The sequence below is a fragment of the Salarias fasciatus genome, chromosome 13 (genome assembly GCF_902148845.1).
Source record: "Salarias fasciatus chromosome 13, fSalaFa1.1, whole genome shotgun sequence".
Classification (NCBI taxonomy): Eukaryota; Metazoa; Chordata; class Actinopteri; order Blenniiformes; family Blenniidae; genus Salarias; species Salarias fasciatus.
The window spans coordinates 21,779,454-21,801,920 of record NC_043757.1 but is presented as its reverse complement, the minus strand read 5'-3'; the positions used below and the strand labels follow the sequence as shown (position 1 = coordinate 21,801,920).

The 22,467-nt window shown below is 41.5% G+C and overlaps 2 protein-coding genes and 1 long non-coding RNA gene across 6 annotated transcripts in view; 1 reads left to right on the top strand and 2 right to left on the bottom strand.

Annotated features, from left to right (window-relative positions):
- Positions 1 to 374: 374 nt before the first annotated feature.
- Positions 375 to 7,460, bottom strand: grem2a (gremlin 2, DAN family BMP antagonist a). The gene is made up of 2 exons (XM_030107406.1): positions 6,785 to 7,460; positions 375 to 1,932 (listed from the first exon to the last, which is right to left on the bottom strand). The coding sequence occupies exon 2, from the start codon at positions 1,929 to 1,931 to the stop codon at positions 1,353 to 1,355; it is 579 nt and encodes a 192-aa protein (XP_029963266.1). The 5' UTR covers position 1,932; positions 6,785 to 7,460; the 3' UTR covers positions 375 to 1,352.
- Positions 4,597 to 22,001, top strand: LOC115399826 (uncharacterized). Its single transcript, XR_003932735.1, has 3 exons — positions 4,597 to 4,649; positions 6,286 to 6,288; positions 21,917 to 22,001. It is a non-coding gene; the product is annotated as an uncharacterized LOC115399826 (long non-coding RNA).
- The window catches only part of rgs7a (regulator of G protein signaling 7a), a 50,121-nt gene continuing 37,074 nt past the window's right edge, over positions 9,421 to 22,467 (bottom strand). Inside the window, exons 5-18 of one of the 4 annotated variants that reach the window (XM_030107404.1) lie at positions 20,149 to 20,255; positions 19,212 to 19,263; positions 18,265 to 18,329; positions 17,990 to 18,066; positions 17,642 to 17,723; positions 16,059 to 16,133; positions 15,876 to 15,974; positions 15,547 to 15,608; positions 14,987 to 15,097; positions 14,765 to 14,890; positions 12,219 to 12,405; positions 11,872 to 11,961; positions 9,726 to 9,762; positions 9,421 to 9,600 (exon numbers count right to left, since the gene is read on the bottom strand). In XM_030107404.1, the coding sequence (XP_029963264.1) occupies positions 9,742 to 9,762; positions 11,872 to 11,961; positions 12,219 to 12,405; positions 14,765 to 14,890; positions 14,987 to 15,097; positions 15,547 to 15,608; positions 15,876 to 15,974; positions 16,059 to 16,133; positions 17,642 to 17,723; positions 17,990 to 18,066; positions 18,265 to 18,329; positions 19,212 to 19,263; positions 20,149 to 20,255 (1,154 nt within the window). In that variant the 3' untranslated portion in view covers positions 9,421 to 9,600; positions 9,726 to 9,741. Of the gene's footprint in view, positions 9,601 to 9,725; positions 9,763 to 11,841; positions 11,962 to 12,218; positions 12,412 to 14,764; positions 14,891 to 14,986; positions 15,098 to 15,546; positions 15,609 to 15,875; positions 15,975 to 16,058; positions 16,134 to 17,641; positions 17,724 to 17,989; positions 18,067 to 18,264; positions 18,330 to 19,211; positions 19,264 to 20,148; positions 20,256 to 22,467 lie in introns of those variants that run through there. The other 3 variants (XM_030107405.1, XM_030107402.1, XM_030107403.1) reach the window with 3 other exon arrangements.

Genomic DNA, 22,467 nt, shown 5'->3' with positions numbered 1-22,467 from the left:
TTGTAAGTGGTTTGTTGTCTGTTTGCTTTTTTTTTTTTTCTTTTATTATTGCAGATCCAGAAGTTAGTTTTTTAGGAGAACATTTCCTCACCACGTCTCTGTTAACGATGAAAAAGCACAGTCTTCCTTTATTTTGAATGAACTGCAGTTAAAAAGTGCCTTACTGTTTTGCGAATTGGTTGACTGAGAACTCACTTTTGAGGTGTATCTACATTTTAATGTCACAAGAAAAGAAATCTCTCTTACACATAGATATTTACTTTTGGCAATTGTGTGTGTTTGAGAAATTAGTGATAACTACACAAATGATTATTTTTGTGCAACACTAGAGTGTTTTAATGTTTCCTCTTGCACAACGTCATATGTAAGTGAGTGGTTTGATTTGATACACTCCTACTGTTATTTTGTCCATCTGGATGGTCGACATGCTTTGTTACAAGAAGCCCTATGCAGTTAGTTTTGCCTTTCCTGCCGGTTCAGACTCCAAAACACTAAAGGAGCGATGAGACCATGTGATGTGATTTTTCATGTGCAATATAGACGACATGTTTTAAGTATCTCCAAGCATGGAAATATATTTATTGAATAAAATAAATTACCTTAGTTTTTAAATCAGCTCCTCTTGAGGTTTTTTTTTTTAGCGCATTAAATAGCACAGAACTACATGCACTCTAAACACCTTTTTTTTTTTCTTTTATATGAAATAGATTTAATATAATTTCAACATACACATTCTTACACACAATAAAATATATATTTATATATATACTGTATATAATGCATTGCACCTCCATTACATATGCTGCAGTGTGCTTTCCTTCTGACTGGTACACTTGGCAGACAGACAGTATACAGTTGGGTGTGTGTCCATGCACGTGGCCACCAGAAGATATACAGGATATAATGCTTGAAGAACATCAAACTGGGAAAGTTCATAATTAATGAAAAGACTTTGAAGTGGTTGAGCCATTTAAACAGTCAAGTTTCCTCAAATTGTCGAATTATCGGCATGATCGTTCCAAATGTTCGGCTTGTAAAGTAAGTGCTGAAGGCATCTTCTAACCAGGAAGAAAAACAAAAAAGAAGATGACTGTCGAATACTGGCAGCTTCATTATCAGTGTCTCTTGCATATTTAAAGTCTGTCTCTTTCAACTGAACATGGCAGCATGGCTGACGGTCTCTAATTATATCTGTGTTGAGTTCTTGAGTTTCATGTCACTGCGTGGAGGGACGCGCCGCCGTTTGTACAACACGGTGCAGTTTGTTCCACCTGGTAATCACTGTTTGGCAAATTCTGTGAAAGTCTGCACACACCTGCCCGTTCAAATCCTACTGATCTGTGAGTCCTGCTTCACAGCTTCCCGTGGCCGCTCACATCCACAGACATGCAGCGGCACTGTTTGACCCTCTGCACCTTCCGGTGTCTGAACGGGGGCTGCAGGTCCGGGCAGTCCAGCTGCACTGTGAGCTGCGTGATGCGGTGAGGCCTGCAGAAGGAGCAGGACTGAAAAGGCTCCTGGATTTTGTTGTGGCTTTTCCTCCCGGAGCCCGAAGCCTGGCCTCGACTCTGTCCCTGGCCCGAGCTGGGGCCCATGTGGCGCGGGATGTAGAAGGAGTTGCACTGGCCGTAGCAGAAGCGGTTGACGACGGTGCGGCTGCGGCAGCCCTCCTCGCTGATGGTCTGACGGAGAGGCTGGGTCTTGCACCAGTCTCTGCGGAGGTAGCGGCGCTCCGTCACGACCAGGGCCTCCCGGCTGGAGGACAGCACCTCTGGCTTCTGCTGCAGCAACCGGTGGTGGCGCTCCACGGACAGGTTCCCTTTGGTCTTGTACGGAGATGGGATGGATCCCTGGGGCCGCTGCTTTTTGCTCTCTGCAGAGATGCAGAGCACCCCAGCAAGTATGACAGGGATAGTGATTCTCCACAGCATTCTGAAAACGGAGAAACACATGACTGTGTGACACAACTTAAACATAAAAAGATTGCCTGCTGCACACAGTGAAATTTAACACCAAATCAGACAATAAGAGATGCTCTGAGACAGACTTACAGCAGTTAAATTGATTTTATTGTTGCCAGTCTTATTTACAATTGCTTGAATATGCATTTTTGTCAGAGCACCTTTGCTGTTCAGCCTTCCAGGCGTCACTGAGAAAAAGAATCCATCACAAGAACCCCCATTTGTCAGCATCTCTGTGTCATTATTTCTATTTGCTTTCCTCTCAGCTACGCAACTCTCCCAAAAATAAACAAAGCCCTGCCATCAAAGGATGCACTTAAACACCCATAACGAGAAGGGGAAGTTGATTTTATTGGTCCCGTCGCTGGGTAAAATAATTAGGGCTTTGCTTACTTTAGTCATGAACTATGCCGCAGATATGTAAACAAGCATTAGAGAGGCCCATCTGCATGTTATTAGGGGAAGAGTAGGGGAACTGCGCCGTTCCCTTTGGGAGTCCACCCTTCTACTCTTTGGTGATATACTGTGGAGACAACTGAACTGAGGGTGACCCGCCGTGTCCATAATCGCCGCGGCGTGGAGCGTATCGCGCTCGCACCGGGAACAGAGTGCGATCTGGAGAAATGATTCCTCTGCTCTCCGGGATGGAGTCTCCGTGTGCACGCTGCCGGCGTTTGCGCCAGCACATACTTGACCATCACTCAAGCATCTTTTCAGCAGATGTTGCTCTTGACAAGCCTTGCATGACATCAAGTCAGAAATTCTGACAGGGAACCAAACTGCCTCAAGGCCACTGGCCGCTCGCAGACCCGTCTTTTGCTGTGCAAATTTGTATGTTCCTTTTTCTTTCTTTCCTGGACACTGCAACTCACTCTGACGTGGAACAAATTACTTTATCATAATCCACTTTGCTTTTAGCCTCTCTCTTACTGCCCTTGACCCCGAGGTCATGGCAGCTCTGTCCGGGCTGAATGAGCGCTCCGGTCTGTATATCAGCGTCTCAGCAGCAGTTTCCATAAGCTAGACAGCAGCTGTGTGTCCAGCAGAAACACAGTAGTTATTTTAACCACATATTTTCCCCCTTTGAACATCCAGGCTTTCATTGGAGTTGTATGTTAACATGAAACAGTGTCATGAAAACTTTTTTTTTTTCTATTCAGATGAGACATTCCTGAGCTTACAACTGCAGCTCTTTCAACAGATTCATTGGGATTCACACTGTTCTTCTCCTCTTGGCATGCACTGTTGCATTCACACAAGACAGCACACACACACACACACACACCCATCAATGAGTTAGAACAACTAAGCTAAAGTCTCCCACCGGGTCCTCCCACCACCTACTGCATCAGGAAGTCATGACCCCACTCCATCTTCCACTGATCCACCTTCCATGTAGAACAACATCTCATTTGTCTTTAACCGAGCCATTTTATTCCTGCTGACTATGGATTTAAGTGCAGGGGAACAGGCCCCGCTTCTGTATGCAGGCCCTTGTTCTCTGCCTCCTCATTCTCCTGCCATCAGTCTCCTGAAGAGGCGACCTGCGAGCCGCGCTCTGAGCCGCCCTGGGGAGTCGGGAGGGATGACCTGACCGACTGTGTACATAGGAAATGACGGATGGCCCGTACAGTCGGCAGCCGCGCTTCCTCTCCACCCCCCAAAACTCAAGCACAAGTATGATAGCACCGGCCCCGCCAAACTATGCTCATCAATCTCTGCAACTAGACAAATTGCGGTTTTGGGGTGGGGACTGAGGGGCTCTGAGGGGAGCACTGAGGTGGAAGGGAGGGTCAGCGCTTAGATTAAACATGAGGAGGAAAAAAGGTTCAGGAAATGGTGGAGTTTGCCACAGAAACCGGTCATGTAACCTATAGGGCATCGTGTCACGGTGTGTGTGTGTTTCTGTGTGTGTGTGTCACTCCGTGTCTCCTGGATGCCCAGCTCTAATCACCACGCAGCCCTGGAGACGGAAGGAGACTGTGGTTTTGTGTGTTAATGCCGAGACAACTGAAATGGACCTTTTTCTCTCCGCTGCACACTAATATTGTCCACAAACACAGCTTTATGTTTTACCAGAACCACAAATACTTTGGATATGCTTCACTGAACTGTGGCAGACCTTGGGTCCAAAATTCAAACCTCTAATGAAATTACAAATACCAGAGAGACTGCTGAGCTAGACACAAGTCTCTCTTTTTTTTTTTGAAAACAACTATTATCATCAGTGGGAACTTGTTATGTTGTGTGTTTTAGAATGGCATGATAATACCATGGTAATGTGTTTTGTCTGGATAACAATGGCTCTTTTTTTTTTTTTTTTATTTCTTAGTGAAATGAAAAACAAACTTAGTCGCGCAAATCGCCAAACTTGCTGTTAAATATTTCAATATTTCCAATCTTCTCTGTGTAAATAATTGAATAAAGAAACGTGAATCCTTTTCAGACTTTCAAATTTGTACACACACAGATGTACTTTGGCTAAACCATGTGAAACATCTTCCCAGCATGTCTTCAAAGGCAGGTTAAAACAAACAAAACCTGATGCCTCAATTATTGGTGCGTCAGAAAGTCTCATACAGAGACTGGTAAGTGCAGTTAATTACAGTAGAACTGCATTTAATTCACCGTGCAGCTCAAACCTCAATCACACACGGGCAGCCACACACACACACACACACACACACAGTCTCAGACACACATACACAGGATATACAGAGGAAAAGAGAGGTAAATGAAATGTTTTCACTTGGAGCCAATTACACAAAGAGGAACCATGTCATTATCTGCATTTGCGGATTGTATTTTCCCAAACTACGCTTCACTGTTGGCTCATTAACAGTTGGGGGTTGGGGGGCTCCTCTTAGGGACTTTGCTGTGTAAATGTGTCTAATGCCAACATTGCCAGGAGGCTGCTTTAGGCAGTTTGGGCAGCCATTTGTCACCACAATCCATCTTGATAATGACTAGCAGCCCAGATATAATGCTTTCCAAGCTAAGTACTGGCAAGAATGTCAGGCGACTCCTTCGCCTCAGTAACATAAAGTGCTTTACTGGAGGATGAAGAGCAATTAGAGATGCTATGATAGTACAGGGTTTCCATTGCAGATCAAGATGATCTATTTAGCTGCAGCTATTAACACCACCTTTCGTTTGCACTTAAAGGGGAAACTGTTTTCTACTCTCCTTTCCTTTATGAGGAGCTGTGAGAATATTGAAAAGCTCTTATTTCAAACTGTTTGTCGGTGTCATTCTTGTTATCTGCATCGGTTTGTTTGAGATCATGGCAGTCTTCAAGACTCCGCCATTATTAATGCTTCACCAGTCCATCAAATGGAAATGATTTAGCTGTCTTTTCCAGTATTTAAGTTTGACCTTGGTGTTTTTGGGATCTCTACAGGAATTTGAAATGAAGTTTTGAGGCTTTGAAAAATATGTGGCAGCTTGGAATGACTTCACAAATAGTGCAGCAGCAGGTCACTGCATGTTGAATGGTTTCAAGTACCTTCAGCGAGACATATTTCAAGGGTGTAAAAACATTTCATGGCAGAGTTTTTTGGGTAAAAAATGTTTAAAAAAGTTACCTTCCCATTTTAATCTGCTTTCCTTTAGTATCCTCATTGTGCTTTGATCAGTTTCGCCTGCAAACAGACTCGTTAGGGTTTCAATCAAATGCCAGTTTTACTATCTGTAGCGGCTTACGAGTGCGAGGTGTTTTCTTCTAGCCAAAGAAACTACAATGTGTCTATGTGCTAAATCCTCTTTGACATCAGAGCAGATTGTACAAGGTGGTGCAGTCACCGGCGCCGTAAGCAGGATCAGAAGGCAAACTCCCCACCATTCACTGCACGCACACTGTAGGACACACACGCACACACACACACTAACACTCCATTACATTATTATGGAAAAATGCAACCACCTCCACGAGCATACACCTGCACAGACAAAGGTATGATTTTCTATAATAATAGAATACAGGTTGCTAAAAGACATTATTTTCTCTTTTATTTCATGGAAAGAAAAAAAAAAACTAACCTGACTCCTAATCTCACTGAGGTGCTTGTACAATATGCTGTCATCGCTCACTAATTCTCTCACTCACAACACTAATTACCTGAAACCTGCAGCCGCTAATTATAGTAATTTAGTCGACGCTTTTTTATCCAGAACACCTTTCAGTGCCTTGGAGGGGTGTATTTCTACAATGGGTGGCCTCAGTGGGAATCAAACCATCACTGTTGGCAGAAATAGTCACTGGCTGTACAAGTCCTGCCGTTCTAATCGGTTGTGCGCTTCGTCATCCAGAGACTCACTGACTCAGTAGGTCTCACACTCACGTGGGATATGTTGAACCAGCACTATTTTAGACACTCATATTAACTAGGTGTGAGCATTTTTGATAGCTTTACCTTTTTTTAAACAATCTTGTGTTGAAAGTTTAACTCATTCAGGGACTTTTAGGGGCTGTTATAGCTTTTTGCATTATATTCATGAATGAGGCAGTGGTGTCAGAATTCTGATATCCCACCGATAGACAATGACCTTTTTCCACGTACTGCACTTTTAATATTTTACCTTTCGACAAAGAAATAACCAGATGTCACTCTAGAACACATTTAGAAGTACCAAATGTCTGTTTTCCAAATTTTTAACATGAATAAGCATCAAATGAATTTCACTTTTTGGACCTGGTTACAGTGATAATAGCAAACATTTGCAATCAACTTTGAAAAACAGCTTTTAAAATCTTAATGAACTTTTAAGCATACATATTTTGAAGTAGGAACAAACAGTCATTAGCAAGTATAAAGCCGGTGTACCTGTCACCACAGTGTGCAGATGGACATTAATGTTGTCGAGGATGCAGTCAAGGCAGATCATCCGCCTTCAGTGGTCCTTGCGTCCGCTTCCAGGTTCTGGTTTCCATGGCAACATAATCTGTAGTATCCTCAGGCTTGTCTTCGCTCCTTTTATTTCCCCCCCTCCAGCTAAATTCTCAGAATGTTGGATGCACTCAGTTTTCCATCCTCCCGGTCGACTTGTCTCCCTTCTAACTTTCCTCTCTGAGTCTAATTTTCCAGTCTCAGTCTTTCTCTTCTTTTCAAGTTTTGGAGCGAAGCTCCAGAGTTCAGTCACAGTAAGCCTGTATCTTAGAGCCGTGGAGACTGTCTGCAGTCTGTCTTTGAGAGAGTTTGAGTCACTGTAAAGCCTGCTGCCTTACTTTGAATCCCCACCACCCCCTTCCCCTCCTCAAGGCTGGGAGGGTTTTTCCTATTGGCCCTGGTCACAGTGTGAATCAAGCTCCACTTCTTTCATTTAAGCCTCCCTCTCCACCGATATCCGTGTGTTTTCCTGACTGCCTGATGATGTTTTATTCAATGTGTTTTCGCAATGCTGACACAGCAAACCTATCAAAGTGACTGATCCTCTGTGTTGGAAACAGCGTGTAATGTGTTATGGTAACACCACTACTTTTAGCATTAACACTCTAATAACTGATTACTATCATCTAATTGAGTCTGTCATTTTTCACAGTCATATTGCAGTGAGCTTTTATTCGTCACTTTTATCTTGCATGGGAACATCCACGATGCATGTCTGTTTACTGAAGTGACTGTAAAATTAATGATATGCTGATATTTTATTAAAACTGTTTTCAGTGACTGCAATCTGAAAGACGTCTGACTGTAATCAACATTAACATTAGCCTTTATCCATCCATCATGATGCAGCTTGCAAATGAGACTTTATCCTTATAAGACCAGCTCGATGTCAGTTTATTGGTACTTTATCTCAGCTGTTTTATAGCGGCTTCTTCTAGCTTTTGATTTGTAAGCACAACAGCGTCGGGATTTCAGTCGGCATCTTCCTACAACTTGCTCATCGAGCCGCAGCTCAGCCTAATAAATGAATCAGTCATTCAACCGCACGTCAGCTCATGTATCACTGCAAAAGAGCATTAATACAGATGTGCATATAGATCAGGCCAAAGAGAGTCGCATGGTAACAATTAATGTGAGATTTACTTCCATGTGAGTAACTAAAGTAAAGTAACTGCATAAGTGACTGTAATCAAGTTTTGCTCCACACTGCCATCCAAGACTGTTTATCTGAGGTCTTTTACAGTTTGAAAAGGTGGATGAGATCGTGTCACTCTTTCAGATGATAAAGTACAAGCATGTGAAGAAACTATAATCAGCGACATCTCCCCTCTCTCATTGGAACTGAGACCACATCACTTCAAAGCCCATAGGCTCCACTCCATAAATTGTGGCATACATACACCCAGACACCCCAAAATGCACACTTTGAAAAACGCCACAATTCACATTCCTTGATGCAACGGAGACAATGATGTTTGTCTATGTTGTGGCTCTCACTAAGCTGACCACTGGGCACAGAGACTGCAAACACTACACTGTCAGTGTCGCCATCAAAGAGCCGAAGCATCAACAGACCCTGGAAAACCTCAGATGAGTCAAGCCTTAACAATAACCCTTTCAGAATAAAACCGATGATGACACTTTTGCATGACAAAACTTCATTTGTCTGAGATGCATTTTTGCTGATCTGTCTTATACAAGCAACCTCTGTTCATGGGATCATGAAGGAAATAATGTACTCCCCTCTAGTGGTAGGATGGAAAAGTGCATGTTTAGTTGTCTGAAATGAAGAGCATAATAATGATAATGAATCTGAGTCCGAGCCATAACAACAGATAGAGGGCCAACTTTAATAATACAAGTAAGTAAAAGTGTCTTTAAATATGGTATAAAAATAAATGCAGGAGAGAATAACAAAGAATTATGTTCTACGTGAGACAGGAGACAGCATTTCTGTAATTTTGAATGTGACTTTACAAGTGCAATGAAAACCATATGTGCTAATTATCGTAGTGCAATAAAATAATGCAAAGCAAAAAATAAATGCACAATAAATAATAATAATAATAATAATAATCATAATATATATGTTTATATATATTGTATATTCATTCTGCACAACACTTCCCATAGCGTGACAAAGTATCTGTGACCTCAGATCATGTAAAGCAATGATATTGGTTAGATTTCTCAGTTGAAGCTGTCATTTCATATTTTTTTGTGTGTGTTGTGTTTTGTTTTTTCTTCTTTTCTTTTCTCTCTGACATCATTTGTTTCAGCTGGGAGTGAAAGAGGGGGCTCCGATCCAGCAGCAACGGTGGAAAGAACTGGAACACTGAAATTGACTTTCTTCAGTGGCCTCTTTTTCTTTTCTTTTCTTTCCTTTTTTTTTTTTTTTTTAATTTATCATCTCGGTAGTCTGTTGGTGTCCTCACAAGTCCAGCAGTGCGTCCTTTCTGAGAATACTGGAAATATATCAGGTACTGAAAGAGGAGAGAGAAGAAGGAACGTCCTCTCCATGGACATGCAACATCCTGTGGACAACAGACGAGTAGACGGCTCGGCTCGGCTCGGCCCGGCCCGGCCCGGCTCGGCTCATCATCCGGCGGAGCCGAGAGCAGATGACAGACAATGATGATGAGGAGATGAGATGGATCCCCCTCTCCACGTCCAGGAAAGAGAGCGATGGCATTGATTTTAGCATGATGGCACACAACTGGTCGATCTCTTGGATGCCAGTGGCTTTTCCTGTGCTGGCAGAAAAGAAAAGAGAGCAAATATGGTTATTTCTGGTTTTAATCAGTCTTAATTGCATTCTATAGTTGAAGGAAAGTATATTGCAGAATATCTAAAAGGATGCATGGTAAGTGGACATTACCTGGGAGCAAGAGCCTTCAGAACAAGTTCTTACTTTTCTGTGGAGTCAAAAACATATTTAAGATCAGTGGTCATGCGGGAATTTTATTACCCAGAGGAGAAGAAATTAAATTCTGGGGAGAAAAATAGCTCAACTTACACCTCAAAAATGCTAATCTCAAAAATATCCACCATTTCCCTTTTAAAGCTAAAATAAATAAATTAAAACAGATAACGCTGTACATGTAGCAGTTTCTTTCTTCTCTGAAACCCAACATGTGAAAACAGAAATCTTCTTTGCCAGAACGGCATCCTGGGAAAGTGTAGGAGGTGTGAGACACAGTGGGATTTAAGCGCAGGAATTCATCGATGTAATTCTGAATTATTCATCATGTTATGACAGCTTCTGTTTTCATAATGGTTTCTGCAAACCCGACAGGAGTCCCGATTAATTCTTTCATCAGCTACACTTAAAATAGGCTCTTGCTGTCACTGGAGATGCCAGTGCTTTTTTATTTACGTTCAGATGATGGCTTCTTTAAACTTTTAGGCAGATACTTTAACTACATTAATAAAGCACACACCGTCATTCATCATTTAGAATTTACATCGATTTGACAGTGTAATGACCTGTAACTGCTTCAAGCCCATGAAACCAAGCTTGCTTTCAGGCGTCTGCTCTGCAGAACACCGGCATCCAAAATGAAGGAAATGGGCGGAATAAAATGATCCAATGTGAATTTAGATTCCAAGTCATGTGTTTAGAGCTGGAGTGGTATGTGACACATGTAAAAAAAAAAAAAAAAGTTTTGTATATGCTCCTGTAGTTGAGGTTTTCCTATTTAAGTTGATGCTTTACTGTTATTGAGGTCAAGATCAAATCAGCAGAAAACCTGCTCAAGGGTTTAATTGAAAGAGGGTGAAGGGATAGAATACTGTAATAGATTACATGTCTGTTCCTGATCTGTGATATTTGTTTGCAGAAACTACAGAAAAGGACCGATCTCATTGGCTGATGGTTGACTGGTCACTGCCCTGCCGTCTGTCTGAGCTGCTGCCTGCGGCTGTTTAAGACCCGGTGAACGACACCTGAGTGGAAAACCGGTCAGAAGAGGGAAGGCCAACAGTTTTTTGACCACAAAAGTGCAGCTCATTAAATAAATGTTTATATATTTAATTTATTATCATCAGTTTTGTTTCATCCAGTTTAACATAATCAACATTGGATTGAGACAACCACAATTCCCTATGATTAAGGTAAGTATTGTGCTGCTTTGCAAGAGCTTCATGTCTTTTAAATCGTTTTTCAGTAATTCTGCTTGGGGCGTTAAGACATTTGCTTGGAGGATGAATAAAAAAAAACCTACATTTATCAGCTCATAAATACCACAACATAAAGCAAAGAAAATATGATTATTTGTTTGTAACAGTGTGGTTGAACTCAGTCGTTCTCTCCATTAAGGCACAATTCATGTGATCACATTTCAGTCAATCAATTAAGAATATTGATCTTTGCATTGCGATATATTTAACAATGGTTGGAATGTGATAGCAATGTGTTGAATGAAAGAAAAGTATGCATTATATCATTATATATACTTTTTCTTTTTCTTTTTTCGTTGCTGTGGCTGGTTTTCCTGAGCTTTACTATCAGCTGTGTATCTGCTTCAATAAAGAGCATTAAAAAAAGATGTGACATATGCCTACGTTATAATCCTAATGAGGATTTTTCCAATATGTGGATTAATGGAGAGCTTGAAATCATATTGTTATCTGACCATCATGCAGTTATTCAAATTGCATGTTGCTCCAGCAATTTCACAAACTTCAAACATCTCAAGGTGTTTCATTTCACGGGGATGCATTAAGAGATTGATTCTTTACATACAGAAAAAAAAAAAAAACCCTGTCACAACAGGTATGCTTAACAACAACTCCATTTCCATGTGAGATTAGTGGGATTGTGCTTTAAGTGTGATTTAACAGACTTTGAGGAGGCGTGCCCAAACAGTATCACAAGCCGGGAAGTTTAAGCTACCGAGACTGAGTCAGTGTATGGATAAGCCGAGGCAACAGCTCTGCCGTGTATATATAGAACTCACTGCATCAACTAAAACACTGATACTTTCAGTTGAGCTTTATGTTTTTTTCTTTCTTTTTTTTTTTACCTTCTTCTTTGCCTGTAATAATTCCTGGTAGGCATTGGAGCGGATGAAACGGCTGTAAGAATCACTCTTCATCAGCTTGTAGATGTGTTCCTGTTGCAGAAGAATATGTGAAAATAAATTACAAAGGCGTCATACACAGCAGAGATAGAAATTAAGACATGCATTTTTAACTAATCCCCCAGACAGAGCTGTGAACTGCCTGAGGAAGCCGCTGCTGCTGTATTTAAGGAGACTATATATAGCTGGCATCACTACAAGCACTTCGATGTGACGTGCTTCATGTAGTTAAACTGCGGTGCAGGAATCAGACGTGACTTAGCGTTTCTGCATCATCTGCATCCTGGTACCTGTGCATCCTCAAAGGCGTAGCGGCCGGGGTCTTTGACATTCTGGGTGGTTTTGTCATAGCTCTTGGAGTCCACGTTGATGGCACTGGGCGCTCCAGGGGCCAGAAACTCCTGCCAGATCTCCTGGACTCGAGTCGGGACTTCTCTGATGGGACGTTTCTTTAGCTCCTGCACTGCTAGCCAGAACCTGAAGAACACCGTTATCAGCATGAATGAGTTCCTTAAAAATTTTTTGGATCAAAATTTCACAATCTGTAACAACTTCAACATAGCTCATGTATTTGTTGGGTGGAAATTGTCACACCACCTGACAATTTGAATAAGCTTCTAAAACATTGGGAAGCTTTTGACTAAAATAATAAATCCAAGTAGGAGCGTTTTCCTCTTCTTTCTGATGCAATTTGCAATTTAAAGGAAACGTAATGTGAGCCTGAAATGACTGAGATTTCACTCAAACTGCCTGCATAATCAGCTTTGGGTAGGAACAATAAAGACATGTACCATCAGAGGGAGCAGAGGAGCAATCCTGCAGAACGGTTACAGGATTCATACCGGCTGCATGTGTGTGTGTGAACATTTTGATGCTCTGCAGTTTATTTCGGCCTCATATCACTTTCTTGTCTTGTCCACAACGCTGTTGATATTGTGCACGCTTTATCTTAAATAGCTTCGCCCACCAACTGTCACCGCTTTGATTAATGGCAGTATTAAAGATTACATTGTCAATATTTCGTTCTAAATCTGAGTCACAGCTTGAGCCGCATTATTAGTGAGCTTTCAGTTTACTCATAATTATGCATGCAATTTAAAGAGACAGTCGAGTGTGATGCTATTGATCAGGGACTCACAGAAAGATGGTGAAATCATTTCTAAGCTAAACAGATGTACAGTGAGGCAGCTGCGGTGTATTTACTGTATGCTTATTTATTTTTATGTAGGGAGTGTGTCTGCACGGGTGCACACACGAGTTGATGAAGGAGGTGAAGTGAAAGTGTGAATTAAATCCTCCACAGTTGCACCTGTGTGTGCGTGTGTGTGCGTGTGTGTGTGTGTGTGTGTGTGTGTGTGTGTGTGCGTGCACTTCCATTAATCACATTGAAAAAAATGGCGATCTGCTCACAGAGCCATAGCATTATGAAAATCTAGCTGGAAACAAGAAATGCTTCAGTACATAACACGTTAAACACATTCTTTGCCTGATATTTGAAGAACAGTTTCTTTTTTTTTTTAACTTATCTGTAAGGCGCTGGTTTCTTTATGAATTAAAATTCAATATATTTGACACCATGTCACAGTATAAAATATGACTAATGGCTTTAGATCCAGTCATGATATCGGTGAAATTAGCTTCAGTTTGACCATCTACAACATTAAAATACTGCAGACTCCAAGTGGACAAACGATAACATCTAAATGAGATGCTGAACATAATCTTGAGACGCTAATGAAGGAACCTTTATGCACAGTGAGTTCTTATATTTGATACTTCCAATATATTGTACTCACAATACCTACATAGAGGCAGTGCAGGATATTTCTATTAAAGTGAACTTTTTGCACTTTTTAGGCCGGCATATAGTAAATTACAATATGATGGAAACACGTCACTGAGACGATGCTTTCCAACAAAGACTATACGTGCACCCAGTGTGCACATACACAACATCTGTAACATAACATCTTGTCTTTACTATTACAGTAGGCTAATGGATTGTTTTGTTTAAGAATTTGCATCAGTCTTTTAGTATAATTTTCAGAGGAACTTTGATGGGATTTGGCAACAATTTGAAGAAATTGATGAAGTTTAACAGCTTTACTCATGATGACATAAAAGAGAAAGCTTTGAGTCATTCTAATGCACTAGTGTCCAGATCTCCTTCAGTCACAAAGAGGAGAAACAACTCCTGATTGCATTGCTTTAAACAAAACATTTTCTCTTCATAGTTGTTGATAGTGTCGCCGTCATTTTGTACTACAGTGTTATAAAGCTAGCTATAGGTGTGCAAACTCTTTCTTCTCCTTCAGGCAAACATTTTATGCTATCTGTATGATATCAGTTTGAATTAAAGGCAGACAAAACCCAAAATAAAACATTTTAGCTTAGATGGTGTCATTACAGAAAATCCAATGTGTGTGGCATGATTTGCACTGGACATGCCTGCGCCAACGTAAAGTTCACATTTCAGTCTGGTTCCAGTAAAAATTATGGTCTAGTCCAGTTTTGTGGTATTGAAACTGATGTACAATAAACAAGTCCGATTTGACCAAACAAGTCTCGGAACAAAGACGGAATGTTACAGTCTTGGGGAAAAAAATGATGTGCAGAATGCATCAATTCTTGCAGCTGTTCTGACGCTTTCACATATCTTCTCAGCTGTGAGTGAGCTGCGTGCTGGTGAAAACACCGCTAGTGATGCCAAACGGAGCGCACAGCTTTGTGGTGGAAGTTATGTCACAACAGCTGTTTACATGCGTTGTTGATTATCGTTATTCTTTAATTGTCATTGTCATGATAAATTGCACATCATAGCAAATGTATTTTGTACCTGAGATTCTCCGAACTGAACTCAGACTCCAGAAACTTGAGGAACTGCTCTCTTCCCACAGGATCTTTGAGCACTTCATCTATGCCGAAGGCCCACCTCTTTACCCTCTGCTGTCCCGGCTCCTTACTGGAGGAAGAAAAACAAAAGAATACAACATATTCTCACAGATCGGTTATGAATGCGACAAAATCGGCTCCAAACTAACTTCTCTCGGCCACCAACCTGGCTTCAAGCTCCCAGAGCGTAGTGTCGTCTGAGATCCAGGGGTTGGACGGGTCTGGAGGCGTGAGGAAGGGGTCGTACTCGACGTACTGCTCCGTGTAGCCCAGCAAACTGCATTTGAGGTGAAAGCAGACGGACGGCACACTGTAGGCAACAGTCTGTGGACGTATTACACCATGACGTACCTTTCTGCGAGCCACTATGAATGAGTTATTTTTATTTCTAACACCGCGAAGAAGAAGCAGAGAAATTCTATTGAAGGCCAGTGATTCAAAATGAGAGGTAGAGCCTGACAAAAGGGGTTGACTCAGCGTTTGGACACGAGGATAGAAATCTCATAGCTGAATGCACAGCTCATTGTCAGCGAAGCAAAAGGCCAAATTGACACTTTGTGAAGCGTCCAGTAATTTGCATCATCACAACAACTGAAGGCATTGTCGGGGCCCAAACACTCCTCAAGGTCGAGGGAGTTCTTAATTCCGTGCGGCACTGGGCCATTTAAAGGCTCGATAAACAGATCGATGGCTAAACTGAATAAACACACAAAGAACATCACTCACCTCTCTGCCACTTTGGACATTTTCAGTCGATGCCGGTCTAATTGCAATTGCCAAAAGGTGATCTGCAACCACAGCAGGTAACATTCAAAATACAGAAAAACTGCATGAATTCACTAGAAAATAATTATAGTTTCAACATACCAAGTGAGAAATATTTGTATTGATTTACTAGTGGCTACACTTTAAACTGTGTTGTCAATTATATTGATGTATGTTTAAATCAAACCTGCTTTACATAGGTTAAAGAAACCTTTGAGCGTCTGCTCTGATCATCCATATGAAAATGACTGTTGTCATGTGAGATGAGAAAACGTGTCTCATTATCGTACCTGTTCTTGCAGTTCTTCTTCCGTCGGCTGCTTGGCCTCTGGAGCGGGAGTGTGAGTCGGGCTGTGGGTGCGGATGTCATTCTGCAGCCCGTACACAGACTAAGAAAACATATAGAAATAAAGCAAATGTGTCAGAAGGACACGCTTCAAATCTGCAGAACCTACTGTCGGGATTGACTCTACCTTTCTAGTTTTGTGAGGATTTTTCATTCTGGAGGACTTCTTTATGTCGACTTCTGTTGTGTTCACACATCCAGGCTGCAGGAAGAACGAGGAAATGAATTTTAGTTTCCTTTAATGACTTAATCGAAGTCTATTCATCTTTTCAAATGCCACAAATTCAAAAGGAAGAAACACTGCCATTAAAAAAAAAATAGAAATTCAATACTTGTTTGAAGTAATGTTGAAAAAAAAAATCCCAGATTTGAATTAGAGCATGTAATTATCCCCTTTCTCTTTCCGTCTTCTACAAAGACACTGAGTGTAGCATGTTTTGTGATGCTGATTAAAATGGCAATTTGCGGCATTCCTAAATGAAGCAACCAAGTCAAATAGTCAAATTGTACTATGCTGTGTTGTAGATTCATTCTTTCAAACAACTTAACATTTATCTAAATAATACGGTTTAATTGAGATTGATTGTGTTGTTTTAAATACATCTTTTACAAACAATTGTCAATATTTCCATAGACTGTGTTACACCAGTATTCAAAGTGTTGGGTTTGCTGCCAATGGAGGGCGCCAAAGAGCTACAGGGTGGGCTGGCCAGCAGGAAAGAAATGGAGGGTTCAGGGGGATGCCTTTTCTGAGCATGATGGTGAAAAACAGGGGGAGGGTGAAACTATTATTTCATTGCACATTGATTTATCATAAATGCAAACTAAATTTTGAATGCAATTTCATACTTGCACACGTTAAAGTCCCACTGTGTGATGCTCTTTTTTTAAAATATTTTTTTAGTCTAAATAAATGAAATCCCTCCTGCTAAGCTGGTGTATAAAACGATTTCAAGAAGTCTCCAGAACAATGTGTCAGATGCTGCTTAATTACCGCGGAATGTGCCAGTTTTAGCAAAAACAAGTAAACCAGCAGGAAATCAGGGTCTTAGTGTGCAAATACCGGCTGATTGAACAAGTGGTCTAATCTAGGTCTCTTCCAGAAGAACAGAGCTAAGTAGCTTGACAGCGTCACTGTGAAATTTGAATTAATATTGATTATGTTGCTCCAAGGACGCATAAATTGAACTTGTTATTTTCCAATTAAGCATGGAGCGGTGGCTTTCGGAGGAATACAGCAGAGGAGACCCGTGGCCCTCGAGGGCAGAGTGAATGCTAATGCTAAGCAGGTATGTACCAACAAGGTAAAGAGCGGCAGTGAGGGAGATGTGTTGTGACAGTTATTGATGTGGCATTTCATGTGTATGCAATGGCAAACACACAGCCGAAGTGTGTTTTCCTCTTTACACTGTTTAAATGTTACATGTAGAACTTATAAATTGCACCATCTGGTATGTAACATTTTTGCAGCAAGAGCTCGTCGTCAAACATCTTCACTCTTAGTGTGAAATAGATCAAAACAACCCACAGAGAATGAAAGGTGTACCATATCCGATGTGATCAATATTGAAGTGTGGTTTGTGTATAATCCTTTTTTTTTTTTTCCAATTGGATTTTGCAGGAGCTATTCAGATGACGCTGATAATTCCAGCGATGACATCTATAACAGCGGAGATGATTATGCGTCAAAACATCAGTAATTTCACCCACCACTGGTCTGTGCACGTCCCAGAATGCTCTTTCCTGACTGTCGAGAATTTTCCTCTCAATTTTGTCTCTTTTCTTGTCCACTCTGTTGGGGGGGGGGGGGGGGGGGGGGGGGACAAAAAACAGCCACTCAGAAACCATCTCCAAGAAGGTATATATAGCTTAATCCGACACTCACTGGATTAATTTACTGTGTTGAGTGTTCAATGTGCATTTCATTTGTGAGGTTGTGTGCTGGCAATTAAAAAGAAGCCGCAGTAAACCACTGTGTGTAATCATGTCATAATGAGTGTGTAGACGGACTCGCTCATAAAGGTTTAATGCATATGTGCGGTTCTTAAAGAAACCTACTTTGCTTGTGCTTCTGCTTGCATAAAAATGAACTCCCATTTCCTGGCAAAAGCTCGCTGTAGCCTTGCTAAGCTTTCCTGTAAAGTGAAACAAAGAGCAGGAAAAAAAAGCTGTGGATTATGTTTAACACACGTGCCGTGTACATTGCACAGCTGGACGGCCTGTGGAGACATTTTTACACTTGGTGCAGAGACATAGAGACAAAAATTGCCAGAAAACTGAGACAGGATAGATAATGGGAGGAGAGTGCTCACACCAAGCGATCTCTCACTTACCGCCTCATAGTCTGCAAGCTCCAGACGTGCTTTGTTTTGCATTGTTCTTTTGCAGAGGTAAACAGCTGAGAGAGACAAACAGAGAGATTATTGGAGGTAAAAAAAAAAGAAGGGGGATTCCAGCTATGTTTTAACAGCCTTAAGTGGCCTTGCGTTCATTTAATCCTCTCAACTGAACATTTAAATTGTCTGCAAATCTCAAAGGTCGTTTACTGTGAGCGGCGTGTACGTGTCTGTTACTGCGTGCAGTTTTGTTTGTGCACGCCTGACTCTTGATGCCTTCCCGCACTGCTACCATCCCTTCGTCTCTTTGTTAACTGACCATAATGTGGAGGTTTCATTGTGCCGTTAGACCGTTTTCGTTCACGTGAATCGGTCATTGTGTCTGAGCTGCTGAAGCATCCACTTACACTCACAGGATTATTCCTTCAGATGGCTTCAGCCATTCTCCTCTCTCTACAACTCAAGCAGCAAATCAAACATCTGCAGGTCTGAACTGTGATTTTTTGTTTGTTTGTTTTGTTTTTCCATTCTCCTCTCTGCTTTACTGTAACAGTGGAAAACCTCCTTCTGTATCACCATAAAAATGTTCATCTGAGTGTGTGTGCACGCATCCAGACACATGCCAGGTTTCTTTCAGGCTGAAAAAGTCAGAATTGATTGAAAACTTAAAATATAAACCAAGCCACTGCATGCCCACTATAAGTGGTTGTGAATGTGGGTCGTTCATTTGAGAGGAAGCAAACATGAATATCTGGTTTCTGTCCACCAGCCTGCATTTGCCTGACTCCTTCTGCTGCAGATACAATCAGAATGTAGAACACGTGGATTTGTACAACAATTCAAAACACAGTTCATGCACTGTCCAAACAGGTTGCATAATTATGCTTTTTCAAGACAACCATGCACAAATCACTAAACTTCGCCTCGAACAGAACAGCTCTCACCATAGTCTGTGTTTTCTGGTTCCCAGCAGTTCGATGGCCAAAAGTATGGAGTCTGAAAAGACGAAAAAAAATGGATCATTAGAAAACAAAACAAACTAAATCTAAACCTACATCTCCAGCTGCATACAACCAACCACATGGTGTTTCAAATCAAAGTGTGCACCGCCATGCGAGGTGGGCACGCAGTTCCAGGCCTGCATCTGTCACAATAAAACATTTTGTTGTATAATAGGCTTGGCATAATATCTAAAGCACGTAAGCTTCTTTCAGAGAGCACTCAGTGTAGCCACCAGCGTGAATCTTGACCTTCCTTAGACAGCGCTGTATAGACGGGATTCAGATGAGGACTGATTATACGCACAGAAAAGTGAAGTGACACCAGCACAAACAGCCCCGGGCATTGATTCATCCAGTTCATTCTCCGATGGACACTTGGGTGAAGTCAATAGATGAAAAAAAGCCTCTGATGTGCGTCGGTTACCATTTATTTATGAGCAGGTCAAAATAAAGCCATGCGGTCATTCTCAGTTTATCCTGCTGTTAAAGGAGAGGAAAGATACTCCTCTGTTTTATATTAAAAGAACATAATGACCAATCAAAAATTTAATCCTATCGTTGGCGGAAGAATGAAATAATGTGAATGAAATCTGTAAATCCTAGTAAAAACAATGCAACCCCCAGTAAATAAATGATGAACAGTAGTTGTCTTTTCTTCAACCCTCCGGTGGGCTCGTCTTTACCCATGGGACCAACAGCTTCACGTTCGAGCAACTCTCTTCATAGTAAACAGCAAAAGGCGATGTGCTGTAATAATAACCCAGGCATGAATTCAAACTTTATTCTTGTGATATGATTTTAGTGGACTAAGACCAACAACACGGCTGTTTCGAGGTTTTCCTTTTCTCAGTAAGTCTTAAAGTCAGTTATCATTACTCACTTGAAATCTATAGAAAGTGCCATCATCTTTGAGAGTGAGGACGTGGTCTGAGATGGGGAAGAAGTAACCGTGTGCAGCCATCAGCGTTCCTAGGTGAAGAGCCTCCACTGGGGGGAGAAACACAGACAGGAAGTCACTTTAAAACTCGGTTTATGCATTCAGCTTTCACGAGGCAACGCTGAACACTGGCAAATGAAAGACCGTTTCAACGTGCACGCAGCTTTCAGACTTGTACCTTCTCCAAATGTTTTACATAGAAATGCTGTGCCAGGCAGGTTGTGAATAGGAGAAGATTTACAAGGATTTGATTCGTGCTGCATTTTGGAATTATACTCACACATGAGCGCCGTCTAAAAGAAATCCACTTTTTTTTTCTTAAAAATTTATATTTACATCTCCATTTCCTTGTTAAAGCAAAAAGAAACAAAGCACATATTTGCATCTCGGCCTTTTCTGGAAGCATCTGACTGCTTTTTTTTTTTTCTCTCTAAATGGTGAGCTCATATCAGTAAAAGCTTTAGGCACAAAAAAATGATAAGATATGTGAAAACAATGACTTTGGCTCAAGTAAAGAACATCTGAACCTCTGATAATTATAAACAGATCACACCCCTAATATCAATAATTGAGTTATGAGACTTGTTTGCTGGAGTTCGAAGTAATATTAACACCAAACCTCTGACTGCGGTTCAACACTGAGATATTTACCTCCTTAACGATGGAAACAAGAAACCGATCAGCTCCCACTGCATCACAAAGCAAAGCTTATTTTCCAATTAAATCAGCTGAGTGAATTGCTTTATAAGGCCTTTTTTTCCCATTTAAATTCTAATTGACTGCACTTTTTTAGAAAAAAACAAAAAAAAAAAATCAGTTTATAGTCTGGCAATGAAGGATAAATCTGCTTTGGGATCTCACTTTTTCATTAAAAGAAGATTCTATGATTACTTTGTGATCAATAGTCCCTCATCACAAACCCTTGGCCGGCACGCCGTTTCTTGTCCCATCACCTAATTAACTTCATTCAGCGCGTCTCCCCAGGTGCTATTCATCCCCCACGAAAACAGCCAAGAATTTGGAGCTGACGCTTTAATAGACTCCGACCGGCGCTGCTTTGACAGGAGGGACAGGCAGGTCTCTATTTCAACCAAACAGCACGGCGGGGGGCCGCGCTGATTAGCCCACCTTCAGCCGGGGGAGGCGGAACTCATCAGTCAAATCACCTGGTGTTGTGCTTAGTCGGGGTGGGAACCCCCCCCCCCTGCCCGGCGCCCGACGGCACAGGCTCCACTGTCCCTGATTTAAAGCCATCAGATAATGAAAACATGTAATCATCATCAACTGTGTGTCTCATCTGCCAGCAGTTATTCCCCGCTGTTCGGAGTGCGCGAGTCCCTCACGGTGTGGACATTTATCATTCACCCTCCCCGCATTGTGCTGACGGCCCTCCGTTAATATTGACACGTTTGCTTCATTATAAGCCGTCTGTTTACATGCATTTTCACGCAGGAGCCTTCTGTCCGTTCCTGCCAAGTAATTTGATTATTTATCGTGCTGCGTGTGTGTGTGTGTGTCCCTCAGGGGAGGCTAGGAGTAAACTGCCTTAACACACTAATAAGCCAAGAGATACAAAGGTTGAAATGCTTTACATAGTCTAAATAAGCAGAGCTATGAATGCTATAGCAGGGGCTTACTAAATGCATGCATAATATATGCACATCTCAGCTCACTCTCTCTCTCAAACACACACACACACACACGGAGGCAGTCAGAGATAAATATAGATTGGCTTTTCCTTTAACACGGAGGTGACAGCTTTGAGAGGTCAGGCTGCTTATGTGTATGCATGTGTGTGTGTGTGTGTGTGTGTGTGTGTGTGTGTGTGTGTACGCGCGTATATCAGGCTGGGCCACGATTATTAATAAATGATGACTCATAAGTTATTTAAGCCTGTTTACTAAACACACCCCTTCTTCATCCGCTGCACTCTTCTTTTAAGCAGTATTATTGCTTATAACTCAACTGGACGACTTGCACCGGGAGAAAAAAATTAGGCCATCCATAGATCTTTTTGTTCAATTCAAAAATCAATTTTCTGGATTGTTAACTCAGACAGGATGAATGTCAGTTGAAAGTAAAGTCGGTGTATGATGAGAGATTTCGTCCTGAGCACTGTAGAGAGTTCCTGATGTCTCCTGTTTCTTCTCCTCGCTCCTACTTCGTGTTGCATGATTAAAAAAAAATTCCCCACAGAACATTTAAACATTGATAAAGTTCACCAAAGAGGGCTCCTTTTTTCTCAATGCAAAAAAAAAAAAA

Coding starts and splice junctions, on each gene's coding strand:
- grem2a (XM_030107406.1), bottom strand. CDS start 1,931: ATGCTGTGGAGAATCACTATCCCTGTCATACTTGCTGGGGTGCTCTGC.